The sequence below is a fragment of the Sabethes cyaneus genome, chromosome 2 (genome assembly GCF_943734655.1).
Source record: "Sabethes cyaneus chromosome 2, idSabCyanKW18_F2, whole genome shotgun sequence".
Classification (NCBI taxonomy): domain Eukaryota; kingdom Metazoa; phylum Arthropoda; class Insecta; order Diptera; family Culicidae; genus Sabethes; species Sabethes cyaneus.
This window is the reverse complement of record NC_071354.1, coordinates 211,559,427-211,574,906: the sequence shown is the minus strand read 5'-3', so window position 1 is coordinate 211,574,906 and position 15,480 is coordinate 211,559,427. Positions and strand designations below refer to the sequence as shown.

The window sequence follows — 15,480 nt, the reverse complement described above, 5'->3', positions numbered from 1 at the left end:
ACTCGGCCAAAAAAATTTTCTTTTGTTTTTGTCTTTTTGTTTGTAGATTTTTGACGTATTTATTAAAAGCAAGAATAAGATTGGTTTTCACGTTTAAACTTTAAATAAAAATGCCTAAAATCTATATTTTTTTGCTCGATTAAAAAATTCTCTTTGTTTTTTTTTTCGCCCCCCCCCATTCAGACTCCCAACACCGGAGGGACAAAAACTTTTTTAACTATTTGTAATGGCCTTATCAAAAACCGCAAAAATTTCGAGGGCGCGTGGATTTTATCATCATACCAATATGATACGATAAAATTTAATGCGCGTATGCTGCACAACTACAGAGGCTGCTGAAAATTTATCACTATCGCTATAAAACAAATCGATCAGGATGATCTGACAGTAAAACTTTAACTCATAGATGTATTTAAAAGTTAACAAATCTGATTGACTGACTTAGCTTTTTACCACAACAAGCTGTATGCTTTATTACTTTGTAGCGAAAAGCTTTGTTAAATTATGGCGGCAGTGATCAAGCAACGAAAAGCACAATCGGTTTTATTGCTACTTTCTGCACAGCGTGATACGATTACTTATAACCTGATTCTTAAAAAGATTTTAAAAACATTCTGAAGAGTAGGCCCCTTGATTGGAAGGCAGTTTTATAGCGGTTATCAGGAAATCCTGGTGAAATTAATAATATTTAGAATTGGTACTTAAGACGAGGGCTTTTACCGACCCTTTCATTCTACTGCAGTCCCACTGTTCATCAATTTCTGTTGCGTCTGTTTTTTGCTGGATTTCGAACGCTATGCACAGTACACGTCACCCTTCGTTCGATCATACCTCTGATTGTACAGCAGAACGAATGCGTTTTGATCTTTTTTTTTTTACATTTTCGTTTCGATTAAGCTTCCTTTACCGTTTAGAGCCGCAAATGACTGCAAAACAGTCAATCGACTGACAATCACCAAATTAACGAAAAGCAACCTATCGTATGATTCAATACTAGCAAAAAACAACCACTACTTGTGCATGGAAGAAGTCGGTCACAAACGAACATTTTGCTTGCGTCGGATCAACTCCGATCAACTCGTTTTGGAAACAAAAAGATAAACGAAAATATACGTCACCTTATGCTCCCAGTCAGTTTACAGTTTACACTCTACAATATGAACGCAAAGAGAGAAAACGACTGTTGGATTCTCTTGAGAGGCCACGTGGATGGAAAAATCAAAGCGGATTTTTTAAATTTCTTGGGTATTATTTTAAAAGTTCAGAACTTTTTAACCAAGCGCCTTAGAACAGATTTTTTTCATCATTCACTACAGTGACAAAAATTTCATAAATAAGTCCATTAACTATGCGCGTATGTAAAATTTCATGACATTCTTCGTCTCAAACCACTAATTTTGAATTTTGATAATTTAAAAAAAAATCTCTCTGAAAAGTAGATTTTATGAGCAAACCAAAGAAGTGCCCATGGGAAACTTCGTTATAGCTTCTGTTAGCGTTTTATAATAAACATAGAAATTGAATCGTATAATCGTAAAATAGAAAAATCGTCATAAAATTTTTTGTTTCCTCAGATATTTTTTGTTAAATGAGGATATGAAATGGGGAAGGCAACTAGGAAAAAGCACCCAACATTTCTCTAGCCATCCTAAGCCTCTACCTACCGCCTGCCGGCCATACCTGGAAATACTTCAATTTGTATAATTTGTATAATTGAGTAACCAAACTAAAAGGTGCGGAGTCATGTAGTTTTCAGTTGCTAATTTTACAACTATAGTTTTAGACAACCATTAACTACACAGTTTTATTTTCAAGTGCTATATTATTTAAACTATTATTTTTGGTAGACTAATCTATCTTCAAAAATCGGTCTTTTTTACACGGTTTGTGTTTTTCGACTACTCAAGAATTGTGCAACTTAGAGACCATTTACAAAACACGTGACGAATGTCGGGTCTCTCCCAAATGTATTGAGGAATAAATGAATGGTCCCCAAGTTGCACCATTCTTAATATTCGAAAAAACAAACCGTGTAAAAAAGTACTTGAGTGTAAGGCGAACGAAATCTCCTTGTAAGGAGTGACTGGAAACGCTTAAAATGGACCGCTCAGCCTAAAATGCAGGATATGTCACTGTATTTTTTATTTTTCTATGTTTCTATGTTTCTCGCAATAATAATTGAGACAAGCAGATTTCCCATTGGTACTTCTTTGGTTTGTTCATAGAGTTGACCAGAAATAAAAAAATCACCTATGCAAAGTCGAATTAGTTTAATGTAATTTTGAATTTCCAATTGCAATCGTTATGATGGTGATGGAGCAAGCCTTCTTTCACACGATTGTGACGAACGTGCTTCTCGAGCCACAAATGCTTATACATGAAGTCTTCAAGTAGAAATAGAGCTTCGTTTAGCGGTGTGCAGGGCACATCAATGAAACCGTTATGTCAGTTTTATCAGTCTCAATACTGCCCGAGGACTTAAAATTTTCAATGAAATCTTTTGTTCTCTCAACAGCTCTAACATAACACGAAGCAGATATTTCCGCACACGAAACAATCTATTTTCTGGACGCATCTTTAGGTACAAATTACCAGAAATGTTATTTTTGAGCGTCATAGAAGCATCCTTTCAATTGAGAGGAAACTGAAAGGCCAACTGGTCCAGAGGTACGATGCTGATCTAATAAGCCAGTCGTTGTCTGTTAGAATCCCGACTAGTAGAAGCTGTTAGTGTTAATTGAGCCATACCAATAGCGAAATCTGTCGTATAAGAATAGAAGGTCAAGTTTCGATAACGGAATGAAGCGCCTAGGCTTTGCTTTGCATTTTAGAAGCATCCAATACTATAAGCGCGTTATTTCGTCTGTAACGAAAACCAGGTCTCTGTCAAGACGCCATATTTCTCTTGTGAGAACTACAGTTTACTCCATACACACTCTGTATTTACAAAGCTGAAACTAAAGCATGCGCCACTTAAATTACAGCTGGTGCGAACACCTCATTGACATTTTTTCATCTGGGGCAGGATTTGTTGTCGGCCCATAAGAGAAGAGCAGAAACGTTTGTTGTAACTAGAGCTGGGCAAAATAGATCTTTTGTGTGAGCGGCTCCGAATCGTTCTTTTGCTGCTGCGAACCGATTCAAAGCGATTGAGCGGTTCACGGTTCAAATATCCGCCAAGCTGTTTGGTACATTACGATTCACGAACCCAACTTCGTGTCACCTTCGGGTAACTTTGAAGAACCGTGGTTCTTTTTGAGGAGCCGTTTATTTGAAGGTTCTGGGTCTTTACTCCACTGATGAACGTGTACGATAAACATCTGCTGGTGCTGTGTATGCATACATTCCGCTACCTACACACTCGCCAGCGCACAGCCTCGTAGTGTCTTGCTGTAGCAATCCGCTTACAAGGCAAGCCAACGACAACAACTCGTGAGCTCGAGCGGCATACTAGGTTGTATGGATACAGATCATGTTTTATTTCTATTTTTCTTTTTCATTTTACGTCCTCGCTTACACACGCGGGTAAGAGTGCGGGCCGTCGCGAGCGATGTGGTATCGACTGTTGCGTTGCAATGACGAGCGATCGATAACCCGTTAGGCATAAACATCATTTTATGACCAAATAATCGTTTTCCTAGACGATTCAGGGTGAGATGGCCAAATGACTTTATACCATACAGGGTAGCCCCGCTATATATCCATTTGCAAAAATTCGTCGCAGTGCATGGAAACACTAAGAAAATGAGTCCAAAAGCAAATGCTCTTGCAATTGTGGTTGTTAGAATGAGAGCGCGCATGTGTAAAAATTAGATCACACGAGAGCGGGCTTCGTAACGCTAACCGGCCAGAAGCTTTTCAAAAACTGTTCAAAAACTATTTATGATCAAAATTTGTTAAACATGGTTGTTTGATAACAGCCTGCAAAGGCGCTCATCGGGTATGAAAATGAAAAACTCGTAGAACGAAAACGAAAAAGAAATACGCCACATGCTCTCTCTTTTAGTAGAATCAATATGTCGACCAAAATGAGTTCTAATTAATTTCTAAGCTGTTCACGTTACAGAAAAAAATTATTTGACATTCTAATTCATTTCAGTAAGACTCAGTGCCAAAATTAGATTGGATCTTCACGAAGCCAATATTTTCAACATAGGATTACAGCTTTCTTCATAACTGCACGAAATTCTCCATTCAAAAGCAAAGCTTCAGTGCACATTTAATTGCTGAAATTTGTTTTTTTGTCGCGCACATGTCACAGACAGGTTCAATCCTCCTTCCATTCCACACAGCTTTCACAGTAGCAGCTTGGAGATGACATAACTTACGTTGAACCGGAAATTGCAACTCTCCATCGTTCCGGTTTTCGAAATGAATCCACCTGGTGAACGTTTCGGTATCTTTCTTGGATTTGAGCGTGATGAAAACTATACCGTTATAATATGTATTACACTAACAGCAAACGTGTTTCGAAAGGAAAAAAAATAAAACTGTTTTTTTTTACAAAACCAAAACATGTCATCAAACATTTTACATAGCAGCATATAGTTTCAGATGCGGCACACATCTTACGGGTTAAAAAACTACTGTTATACGATGAGCATGTATATACTTGTACTGCAGCAGGGTAGGACAAAAATATTTGCACTTTGTGTTGGTTGTTTAGCTATTGGGATTATTTTTACTATTTGATTTTGGCTGTGCTCTTTCCAGCGTCAACTTCGAAAGCGCAGGCAAGCAGAACTACAGGCTGCTGCTGAGGTTATTAGACTTGTTTGCCTGTTTTGAGTCACAGTAAGCAGAAAAAATGATTTTTATTTACGGGTAGTATGTCCACACAAAGCCTACTTCTAGGAAAAAAAGTATCTATATATTTTATAGCTTCTTTGCTTATGCTGGTTTCACACTTCCATTCTCCATTCAAATCGTTTTGATTCAATTAAACAAACCTTTAGAAAAGAAATGTAATTTGAACGAAAAAATTATTATCGGATAAACTGTTTGTTTTTCCTCTTTTGGGTCACCCTTTGGATTTGCTGTACTCGATTCGGAGAGAGCTGCAGCAGTCCAAGGGATGGGAAAGCGACCCGTAGATTACACGATACTGCCACATTTAGATAACAATTAATTGGAAAAAAGGCAGAACCGAACTTTCGAATTGGGAAAACGGGGAAAGTAATGAAAACATTCCTACAATGTATATGACGATATATGTACTGCCGTGCATGCACACAACCAGAGTATTCAGGGTTGTGAGACGCAAATCAAGGTGAGATAACAACGAAAATAACAGAAAAAAGAATGAAACGCGTTTTCATCCGATCTGATCGAAACGATGCTAGAGTTTAGTTTTGATAGCTTGGTTGGTTGGTCGAACAAGTTGAACGTGGCGTTGTCAACGTTTGACGGAAAAGTTAGTTTTAAGCTCGCAGTTCAACATTTGGTGGTACATAGCTTTTGCTCCGTTTCGGTCGAGTGGTTAAAAACGTTCTCAGAACAACATTCAACAGTTAGGACGTGATGAACTTAACTCAGAATGGCTTTTGTCGATTCATCGATTTCAACTGAAGGTTGAGTAAGAACATAAACTAATATACAAAGCGTTTACACGTTCGATTATGCATAAGTCAAATACAGTATGAAAATAGCATATCGCATTATGCAGTTATTTTCCGAGTACCATACACACTTGACATAAACAACAGACAGAGAAGGTACTATGTTAAGAGTTGTGTGGGTTTCAGCATTTGCGTGTGGACTTTTGCTTCCTTCCATTGCGGGGAGCAACAGCGGCGGCGGTGGTGGCGTTCGGATTTTGTACTCTGTTTTCCGAAACGGCCCTCGGCCGGAACATTCTAGGGGGAACTTTCATTCGAGCGCGGAAGTTCAACAAGTCCATTCGCAAAGGCGAGACCCGCAACCCACAGCTGCCCATGCTGGTAAGCATAGTCATTAGAAAATTGGTTTCCCTCGTGGCGGGGAGCTACATTCGATTTGTGGATTAGTAACTAGTAATTTGAAGGCTGTTAAGTACCATTAGAACTTCCGACACCGAACTGATACTCAGCACATACATTGTAACACCAACTTCCACCGGGGGACCTGGAATCAGAGTGTGCAATTCGATATGAATAGTTGTTCATTTACTTGGCTCAGTCGGTTGTTTTCTTTTTTTAGTGTTCGTAGATTTTATTTAAATAAGCGGAAAGGATATCTGTCTTTTTGTCTTTGCGGTCGTCGATAACGCGGAGAACGTTGATGTGTTTATAGTATTTCTTAAAAGAATAATTTGATCGTTATTAAGTTGATACTAGTTTTTTTTGAAGAATTGAGTTTTATTTTATTGATGGAAATAAAAAGTGGAAAATGATTATTATGTAAGTTACTAGGTTCTCTTGATGTTTATCCTTCTATGAAAACCAAATCAATTAGTTTATTAATTTCTGCTATTTTTGGAAATGGATAGTAAAGCTTAAGCCTAAAAAACTTTCGATGACAATAAGATATATTGTTCTAGTGCAATTTACGTAAAACCTTACTGTAGTACATGATTATTGCTTTAGATTTATTTAAATCCTAGATTGGTTGAATATCTTTTTGGAACCCAAATAAAACCGATAAAAACAACTAAATTGTCAAAATCAGCTGTCTAGGTTAGCTTTTTACATTATACCGATTAACTGTAAATCTATAGGATAGATATATTGGTAATACAGCGTTCCTAAGGTGGTGAGAAATTGTTCGTTTTTACAAGCGTTTAATGTGCCCCCATCGCCTGCGTTTGATTCAATTACAATTTTTCTAACTATATGACATATAATTATAATAGAATTAGGAAATCAATCGAATTGTGTGTGAAGAGAGAATAGATGAAAGTACAAAATGCAAAACAGTTTCAAAAAATTGTACCAAAACCATCCGGTCTAGGCAAACGGAAAAGAAACGAACCAGGATAATGTGATGAAAACAGAAGATTGCGTAGTTACACGTTAAACGAAATTAATCAACTGAAGTTTAGTGAAAGAAGCAAAAACTTCGTATTTATAAAGAAGACCTGTACAGTTTAGTTTAAACCCACTTTTTAGCTTGGGTTGGTGGAATTTCTATACAATAACTTTTTCATTTAGGTACTGGTTGAAGCGCAAAGTCGGTAAACCTACGACAGGGTGAATGAATAAATTAAGCAAACGCTGGCGAAGGATCATCCTGGGTGCTTTAACTATGTGGTTTTGTATTAAACGAAGCTGATAAGTCACGGTTGTTGGCTTTTTAAGCAAGTCATCGTTTGTCAATCCAACGCTCTCCGAATTCAATGGTAACTTAAGAAAATACTATTCGCTTCCGTAGTTTACTAATTTTGTAAGTGATTAGGACGTATCAACACTTTCATTTTTGTAAAAATTATAATTTGAAAATTTGTAGATTGCTCTAAGATGAAATAAATCATCGAAACTGTCGGATGTAGAGACCAAACTCGTTTTTGACATTTTTGAGACTGATTAAGCCGTGAAAAAATCCGAGAATTGATAAAAGATGTTTAAAAAAAAATTAAGACTGATATGAGAAACTAAAATCAGGAAACAGATGAAGGGAATGTGACAAAAACTAGGAAATAAAATTGGAAAAGGTAAGCAATAAGCGGCAATAACCAATTGTAATAGGTAAACGAGAACCGAACACGAAACATTGTAAGACAGAAACGAAATGGAAAAGAAGTAGGGGAAGGGCGGTAAAGACGGACACCTTAAGGTAAAGACTCAATATCTACTCAAATATGACTGTGTTGATCGCAATTTTCGTACAAACTGAACCTTTAGGTCTCTGTGTAATAAAGTTACAACGTGTGCTGGAAAATTTCTTCCAAAATTTATGCTTTTTTAATATTAAAAACATCATGTATAAATCAGCATTTCTACGCATGGGCGGGAAAGACGGACACTTGATATGGGAAAGACGGACACTCGCGAAAAAGTGTCACGCGTCTTCGAATTATCAGTATTAAGAAAGATTAACATAGTTCATCATGTATTTAGGAAAGAATTGGTTTGGGAAACCCCCCTTCCCGATCCCCCCTTTGAGCGAGAAAATAAAATGGTTCCCTTCAATATTTTAATTGGTGACGAATTAATCGTTTCTAAAAGTTCTAAAAGGCCTATTCCAACTGTTATATGACTTCTGGTTACTGGTTACATATACAATATGTAAGTATTTGCAATGTTAAATCGTTGTTGGGCAAAATGGATTCAAAATCTGTGTGTCCGTCTTTCCTTACCGTTGGGTGTCCGTCTTTCCCGACTTGGATACCATTTTTTCAAACTTCAATAACTTTTTACTGAATATTCAAAAATTCACCAGGTTTCCAATGGATATTCAGTGAAGGATCAAACTAACGCAATGTCGTCGGTTTAGCATGAATATGTTGTTTTTTAACGATTTACCAGCTATTTTCTTCACACACAAAATTACATCGGTTAGTGTATATTCGCATTTTTTCTTTGTTTTGTTTATAAATTTGACAGCTGCGCTGCAAAAAATCGGCAGTTTAATTCAAAAGTATTAATTCAGTCTATAGAAACATTTCCCATCATTGTTTTGCTTCAAAAAATTATTGTTTATGAAATATGACAAGTGTCCGTCTTTCCCGCAGTGTCCGTCTTTACCGCCCTTCCCCTATGAAAAAAAAAAACTGAACAGTTTAATGCCGAAGGGTAAAAGAGACACAATGTGGGTAAAAAATATCAAAAAAGTATTTGGATTGATTTGGAAACGAGAAATAAAATTGGAAAAGAATAAGAATTTAATGGAAATAGGAAGACAAGAAGGTATGAATGGTAGATGGTAGACAAAATAAGAACACACATGAAAAGGTAAATTAAGAGAAAACTGGAAAAGGAAACTACAATTATAACATCAAGGAATGTAATGCTAAGTATACACTGCCATTGGCGTACCCAGGCTGGGGCATTCTGGGGCACGTGCCCCACCTTCTCTAACAATTTTAATGTATAATCAAAAAATTTCTCAATAAGCAACCGAGAAGTCCGGAGTTGTCGATTCAATAGCTTGGAAAGAAAATTAATTGCGTTAAAATAGATTCTGCTTCAAGTCCAATCTTACCCTTAATTTTATGTACAATTTAAGTCAGTTTTCAAGTACGATTTGGAGTTTAAATTCAAGTCAATTTTCATGTCCAACATAGTCAATATCAAGTCCAATTTAAATGTCCCATTTCAAGACCATTTTGTAGTCTAATTTATGTCCAATTTCCAGCCTAATTTTATATCAAATTTCAAATTCAATTTCATATAGCAATTTAAGTCTGATTTCATGTCCAATTTAATGTCCCATTTTAAGTCCAATTCCGAATCTAGTTTAGTTCCAATTTTATCTCCGATTTCAGGTCCAATTTCAAGTACAATTTAATGTCCGATTTTAAGGCCAAATACAATTCTAATTTAAACTACAATTTGAAATTCAATTGAGGTCTAATTTCAGTGTCCCATTTTGAAGCTAATTTCTAGTCTGTTTAAGTATTTATATTTCACCACCGATTTCAAGTTCAATTTCAAATGCATTTTCAAGTTACATTGTGGTCCAGTTCCATGTCTAATTGCAAACCTTATTTGAAAATTAAAATTTAAGTGCAATTTTAAAGTCCAATTTAAGTTTAATTTCATGTCAAATAATTAATTTTAAGTTTAATTCCGAGCCTCATTTAATTCCAATTTCGCCTCCGATTTCAAGTTTTATTTGAGTCTAATTTTAAGTCCAATGTAATGTCCGATTTAAAGCCCCATTTCATGTGTAATTTAAATCCAACTACAACTCTGATTTAATGTCCAATACCCAGACTCATTTGAAGTGCAATTTTAAGCCCAATTTTGAGTACAACTTGAAGTTTAATTGTGGTCCAGTTTCAAGCCCAGTTTAATGTCCCATTTTAGCCAAACCCAATCCCAAGTCGAATTTAATTGCAATTTCAGCTCCGATTTAAAGTCAATTTAAATCGATTTAAATTTCAAACCCAATTTTATATCCTATGTCCTGTTCAATTTGAAGTCAAATTCCATTCTGAACTCAAGTCTGTTTTCAAGTTCAATTTCAAACCCACTTTGAGTACATGTTGAGCTAATTTAATTCCAATTTATATTTGACTGAAAGTCATATTGCAACTTCCAATTCAGTCCGAAACCAAATCCAAATCATAATCTAATATCTACTTTAAAGTTCAATGTTAAGTTCGATCTCAAATCCAATTCAAATTTCACAGGTTGGCCTAGACTGGAACACACATCCCGTCTTCTGTATAAAATTAACTTAAAAAGGTTCTAACAGTGGAACACCGAACTTTGGAGTTGGTGACCTAATTGAGTGGAATTTTTGCAATAAATTAATTAATTACGTAAAAAAGATCCGCTATCCTACGATTACTTAGTAATTTTCTGTACAAAACATCCGAAATTAAATATTTAAATATTTAAAATAAAAAATAGATACTAAAAGAAAAAAAACAGATATTAGAAATGTAATAGGAAAATGAACGAATGAGTACAAAAAATGATTGAAAATTAAAAAATAGCGCAAGTGAGAAAATATAGACACAATATATAGATTAATTGAGTTAAAACATGAATATGAATCATATGAATCATGAAGAAATTGAAAACGGAAAGGAAAAATTCGAAAAATTACATATAAAGTGACAAAAAATAAGCAAGCAAACTGATAAAGTGAAACAACAAATGACGAAAACATGGCAGAAAAAACTAACAAAGATAAAAAGGGCCAAACCCAAAGATAGTGAATAACAGGATGTCAAATTGCCGTAGACTCTGGATACACTTCTTTTATAAGAATGGGAAATAAGAAACAGTAAGAGTAAAGAAATGTAGAGTTAGTTTAAAAGAGAGATCAGGTAGGAAACGGGAAAGAAATATTAGAGAAGTAACGTTGAATCAAGGTAGTGAAATATAAATCTTAAAGTTACTAGGAAAAATAATCAATGAGAGAGAGGAAATATAAGAAAATAAGTGATAAAAGTAGGGTCAGTTCCGGAGTAGTGGTTAGCATTCTCGCCTCCCATGCTGAGGACCGGGGTCAAATCCCAACCCCGCTGAAGTCACGAATGACCCAAGCTGTTAAAGTGACTATAATCGAACAAAAAAAGTGATAAAAATTAAAAAAAAAAAAGAATTAGAACCACAAACTATAAATGGACAATAAAGGACTAATCTAAATGGAAAAAAAGGAAATGGAACTATAATGGGGGATGTATATACGAAAAGCACAAATTGTAAAACAATTGAAAGAATTGGGAAAATCAGGTTTGCGCGGAAAAAAATTAGGTGTAGTTCAAAATGTAAAAAATACATCGAAATGGGAAAGAAATAGATAATCTGAGAAATCAAAAGATAAGGTAGGTACAGTAAAATTGATAAAACATAGGAAATAAATACGGAAAGCAATCGAAATTGGAAAAATGAAATATATGAAAGTGAAGCAGGAATTAAAACTGTTCAATGTGAAAGAGAGTAATTAAAAAAAGGGGATTGCTCAAGAAAAAAAGTTCTGATATTGGAAAAATATGAAGAAAACGAAAAAATAGTGGACAAAAGAATAGGAAGAAGAGGTAGAAAAGTTAAAGTGGATATGAATAAATAAATGATAAGGTAGACAAGAAAATGAACTGGAAAAAATAGTCAAACAAATGTACAATTGAGTAACATGGAGTAGGAGGAGTAACAAGATTAAAAAACAGTATTGCAAGAGAGAAAGCGGCATGAAAAAATATTTTTAAATTAGAACAAATTGATAAATCAAATTCATAGAGGCATGGAAAAAGTAAGGGCAAGAAAAAAATCCTTAATGATGAAATATAATCATAATGCAAAAGTAGCCGAAAATGGGAAACAAAACGGCATAAATGAATTAAAAAAACCGGTAATGAGGAAAATAACTAGTAAAACGCATTCTATAAACGAAATTTGAGTTGATATTACAGAAGAAAATTGGAGCAACTGAAAGAAACTGAGTAAGTCGAAAGAAAAAGAGGAAGGAAAAAGGGAATGTAAAACATTAAATTTTACTCCCGCCGATTTAAAACATCAAATAAAGATGGAAAGGAAACCGAGCCGCGAGGAAGCAAAATGTACAGAGTGTAAGGTAGCTTAGTGCAAATATTTCATGGGTTGATAGAAGACCACATTTGACGAAAACAATACTTCTACGCCCATAGTCAAATAGCAATTGTTACAAAGCTATTAAACATTTTTTCGGTTCTGTTTCTATTACGCTAGCTCTAGCTCAATTCGGTTTCTTCGAAAGCTGAGAAAATTGTCCTTAAACCTCCTATTTCTTAAAATTTAGAAACTATTCAGAAGCGACAACAGGTTTTTCTCCTAAACAAACGTGATAAAGTTGATTGTTATTATCTACCAATTTGAAGCTCTGGTCTCGTTGTATAATTAATTTTTTGACGTAAAACGTCTCTCTTTTAGTTTCGTTGCAATTTAGGTTCAAACGCAATGTGTTGAGTGCTGTGTGTTGAATTAGTATCTGAAAACAGCGCGAATTCATACATACATCACGCAAAGCACACTAGATCACCGCGTGCGACTAACGCTATGTGACGCGTATGGAATATAGCAACGAGCAGACTTCTCGGGTTACTTTGGGACGTTTCAGAAAACAATTGCAGCATCAACATGTATTTCCCAGAAGAACTTATGGACAGTCAAAAGACACACAAAGCAAGTTTCGTGTCACACCGGATATGGAGCGTGCTGAATCGGGTAAAAATGCATCCTTTCCACACCATACATTCAAGAACTGCTGCCTACGGATGAACCTAAGCGGCTTACGTTTTGTAGATGTATGTTAGTGGAAAGTGGAGGCGAACCCTCAATTCATGGAAAACATGGTTGTTACTGTTATTGTTTTTCACACGTGCCAAACCGTGTCCGTCGCACGCGGTGATCTAGTGTGCTATGCGTGATGTACGAATTCGTACAGTTTACAGATACTAATTCAACACTCAACGCGTTACGTTTCTTAGCTGTCGAATGAAAGCAACAAAATTGAGCAAGCTAGCATACTTACTGTACAAGAGGTAATTTAATTGGAACAGAGCCGAAAACCAAAAATATTTAATAATTCTGTAACGAATGAGATTTGATCATATACGCAGGATTTTTTCATCAAACGTGGTCCTCTATCACCTCCTGAGATGTTTGCACTAAGCTACCTTGTATAATTCGAAAAAGAATAAGAAATAGGAAAGAAGTATTGGAAATGAAATCAGAAACATATCGTTTCTAAAATCTGCATAATCCAATAATAAAAACGAAAACGAAGAAAAACCAAAAGTTACAGAAATATATACCAGTTTGAGGATTGAGAAATGAGGAAATGCGAAAAAATATGATAAGGCTGACTGAAAAAAGAATTTGCAAAATCGAAATAGTTAAGGGCAAAGAAGTACCGACAATGGGTAGGAATTATTAAAAAAGAATACAGTTTGTTGAAACAGTAGCAAAATTTGAAAAGAAAAAAGGAACAATATTAGGGGAAAATCATAAAGGAAAATTAAAAAAAATTGGAAAAACAAATTAGAAGAGAGATAAAACCGGAAATACATAAAAAAAATCAAATGAGAAAACTGCAAAATTGAGCAACAAAAACGAAAAATGATTAGGATTTAGTACTGAAAATCAAAATTTTCAACTTATGTATTTTAACTGTAATTAAAATAGAATTTGAAGAAGAAGAACGGAATCAGCAATTGAAAATAGAGGTTAGAAATTAAATTTAGCAAACATAATTCTTCAAAAAATAACACCGAGTGCACGGAAAAGCTCTTCACCATCTGTGGCTCGAGCAGCATATTCCACACAATCGAGTGAAAGATTTGTAGTTCATGGAAAAGTACAAGTGGTTAGAAACTTTTGCAAACATATGATAAGATGAACGTGTTCTTTTAAACAACCAATTTTGAAATAAAATTACCATATGAGCATAAGAAAAGTATTTTCGGGTTAAATACAAGTTTCATTGAGTTCGGAAAACGTGGAGTCAAAATCGATTTTATTTTAGCACAATTTTTCAAATGGAGCACTGAATGGCAATTTCTCATTTGCTTAATGAAGAGTCTAGCAAGCAGTTCTGCACCAGTGCCATTAGAAATCTAAAACAAACAATCAAAGATTCGTTAGTTGGAGTAATCCAACGCATCCAGTGCGGAAAAGTTCCACACGAAAACGTAATTTCACCTTTCTAAATGCTTTCCAGAAGAAGGAAGCACTATTACCTAAAGTAATTTATTTTCATTATTGCTAACATCGCCTGTTTTGTGGTGCGCAGAACGTTTTCCGTGGGACCGTTAGTGAACGGAATTGCCGTTCTGCGGTGGTTCCGGTGGTTCCTAGAAGTAGCGCCGGCAGTAGCACAATTTCGCAAATGACAGTTTGACACGTTTCAGGCCACAAAACAGAACGCTAAAACTGTCTTCGCTGCTATTAACACTTCGCTACTTTCGTCGTCCGGATGCAGGTTTCTCTGTCACTGCACTGTGCTGTGCACTTTCTCGTCCTTTCGCTCTCTTTCTCTACGGATTTATAGTGCGGCTGTTAGAGTTAAAGTGCACCATGCCAACAACATTGTGATCATCATCATCATCAGCATCATCAATAGCATCACCATTAGTAACATCAGTACAGGTACAGGTGTCAGGAATGCAACCCAGGAGAGTCCAACAGTGGCGCCGCTAGCCAATACCGTCGGAAAGTTGATTCGATTTAAAACTATTTGGATTTGTCTGTCGTCGTCCCACCTGACGCAGAAGATGGCAAAAGTTTATGAAGATGACACAACGATGGTGACGATGCTTTCCATTTGTTACCTGGCTTTAAGTCCGAAAGCCAGAAACAGGCAAATCATCGTCCCCGTCGCTGTCATTAATAGTTGAGAAAAGTTGAATTTTCTTTCCAAGCGCATAGCATCTAGAGAGAGAGATATGTTTTTTATGGTTCGTTGGGCCAACCCACGCCCATCGTCAGTCGTTGCTGAGTCGACTGAGGCACAAGGATGGAGATGGTGTGTGTTTCGTGTCATGTTTCACATTTCATTTTCAATCATATCATTTCATTTCCGAAGCTCCCTGTTCGGTGTCCTTTCCAGCGCTCTGTCTGCTCCCGCCAGCCCACACAGCTAATGGGAAAGGGCTTGGCGGGGTACATGCAGAGCTTTTGCCACTACTGGAGAGAAGTGCGTCGAGAAGCAGTGAGAATGATTGCGCTTGGGACTGTTTTTTTTTCATTTTTCCCACCCTCTCCCCTGCGGTTGTCGTTTTGGAAAGAGCTATCCGTTGCACCTTTTAAGTCGTCACCCTACCGGAGACACGACGGAGCACAGCTGAGGAAATAGGCGGAAATAGCAGAAAAGGGTTGCATGCATGGAGTATGCGGGGGTCGTGTCCAGTGTACG

The 15,480-nt window shown here is 36.1% G+C and overlaps 1 protein-coding gene across 1 annotated transcript in view; it reads right to left on the bottom strand.

Annotated features, from left to right (window-relative positions):
* The window catches only part of LOC128737317 (gamma-aminobutyric acid receptor subunit beta), a 166,855-nt gene that overhangs the window by 79,432 nt on the left and 71,943 nt on the right, over window positions 1–15,480 (bottom strand). The window contains exon 3 of the mRNA XM_053831934.1: window positions 6,035–6,102. Coding sequence (XP_053687909.1) covers window positions 6,035–6,102 — 68 coding nt within the window. The remainder of the gene's footprint in view (window positions 1–6,034; window positions 6,103–15,480) is intronic.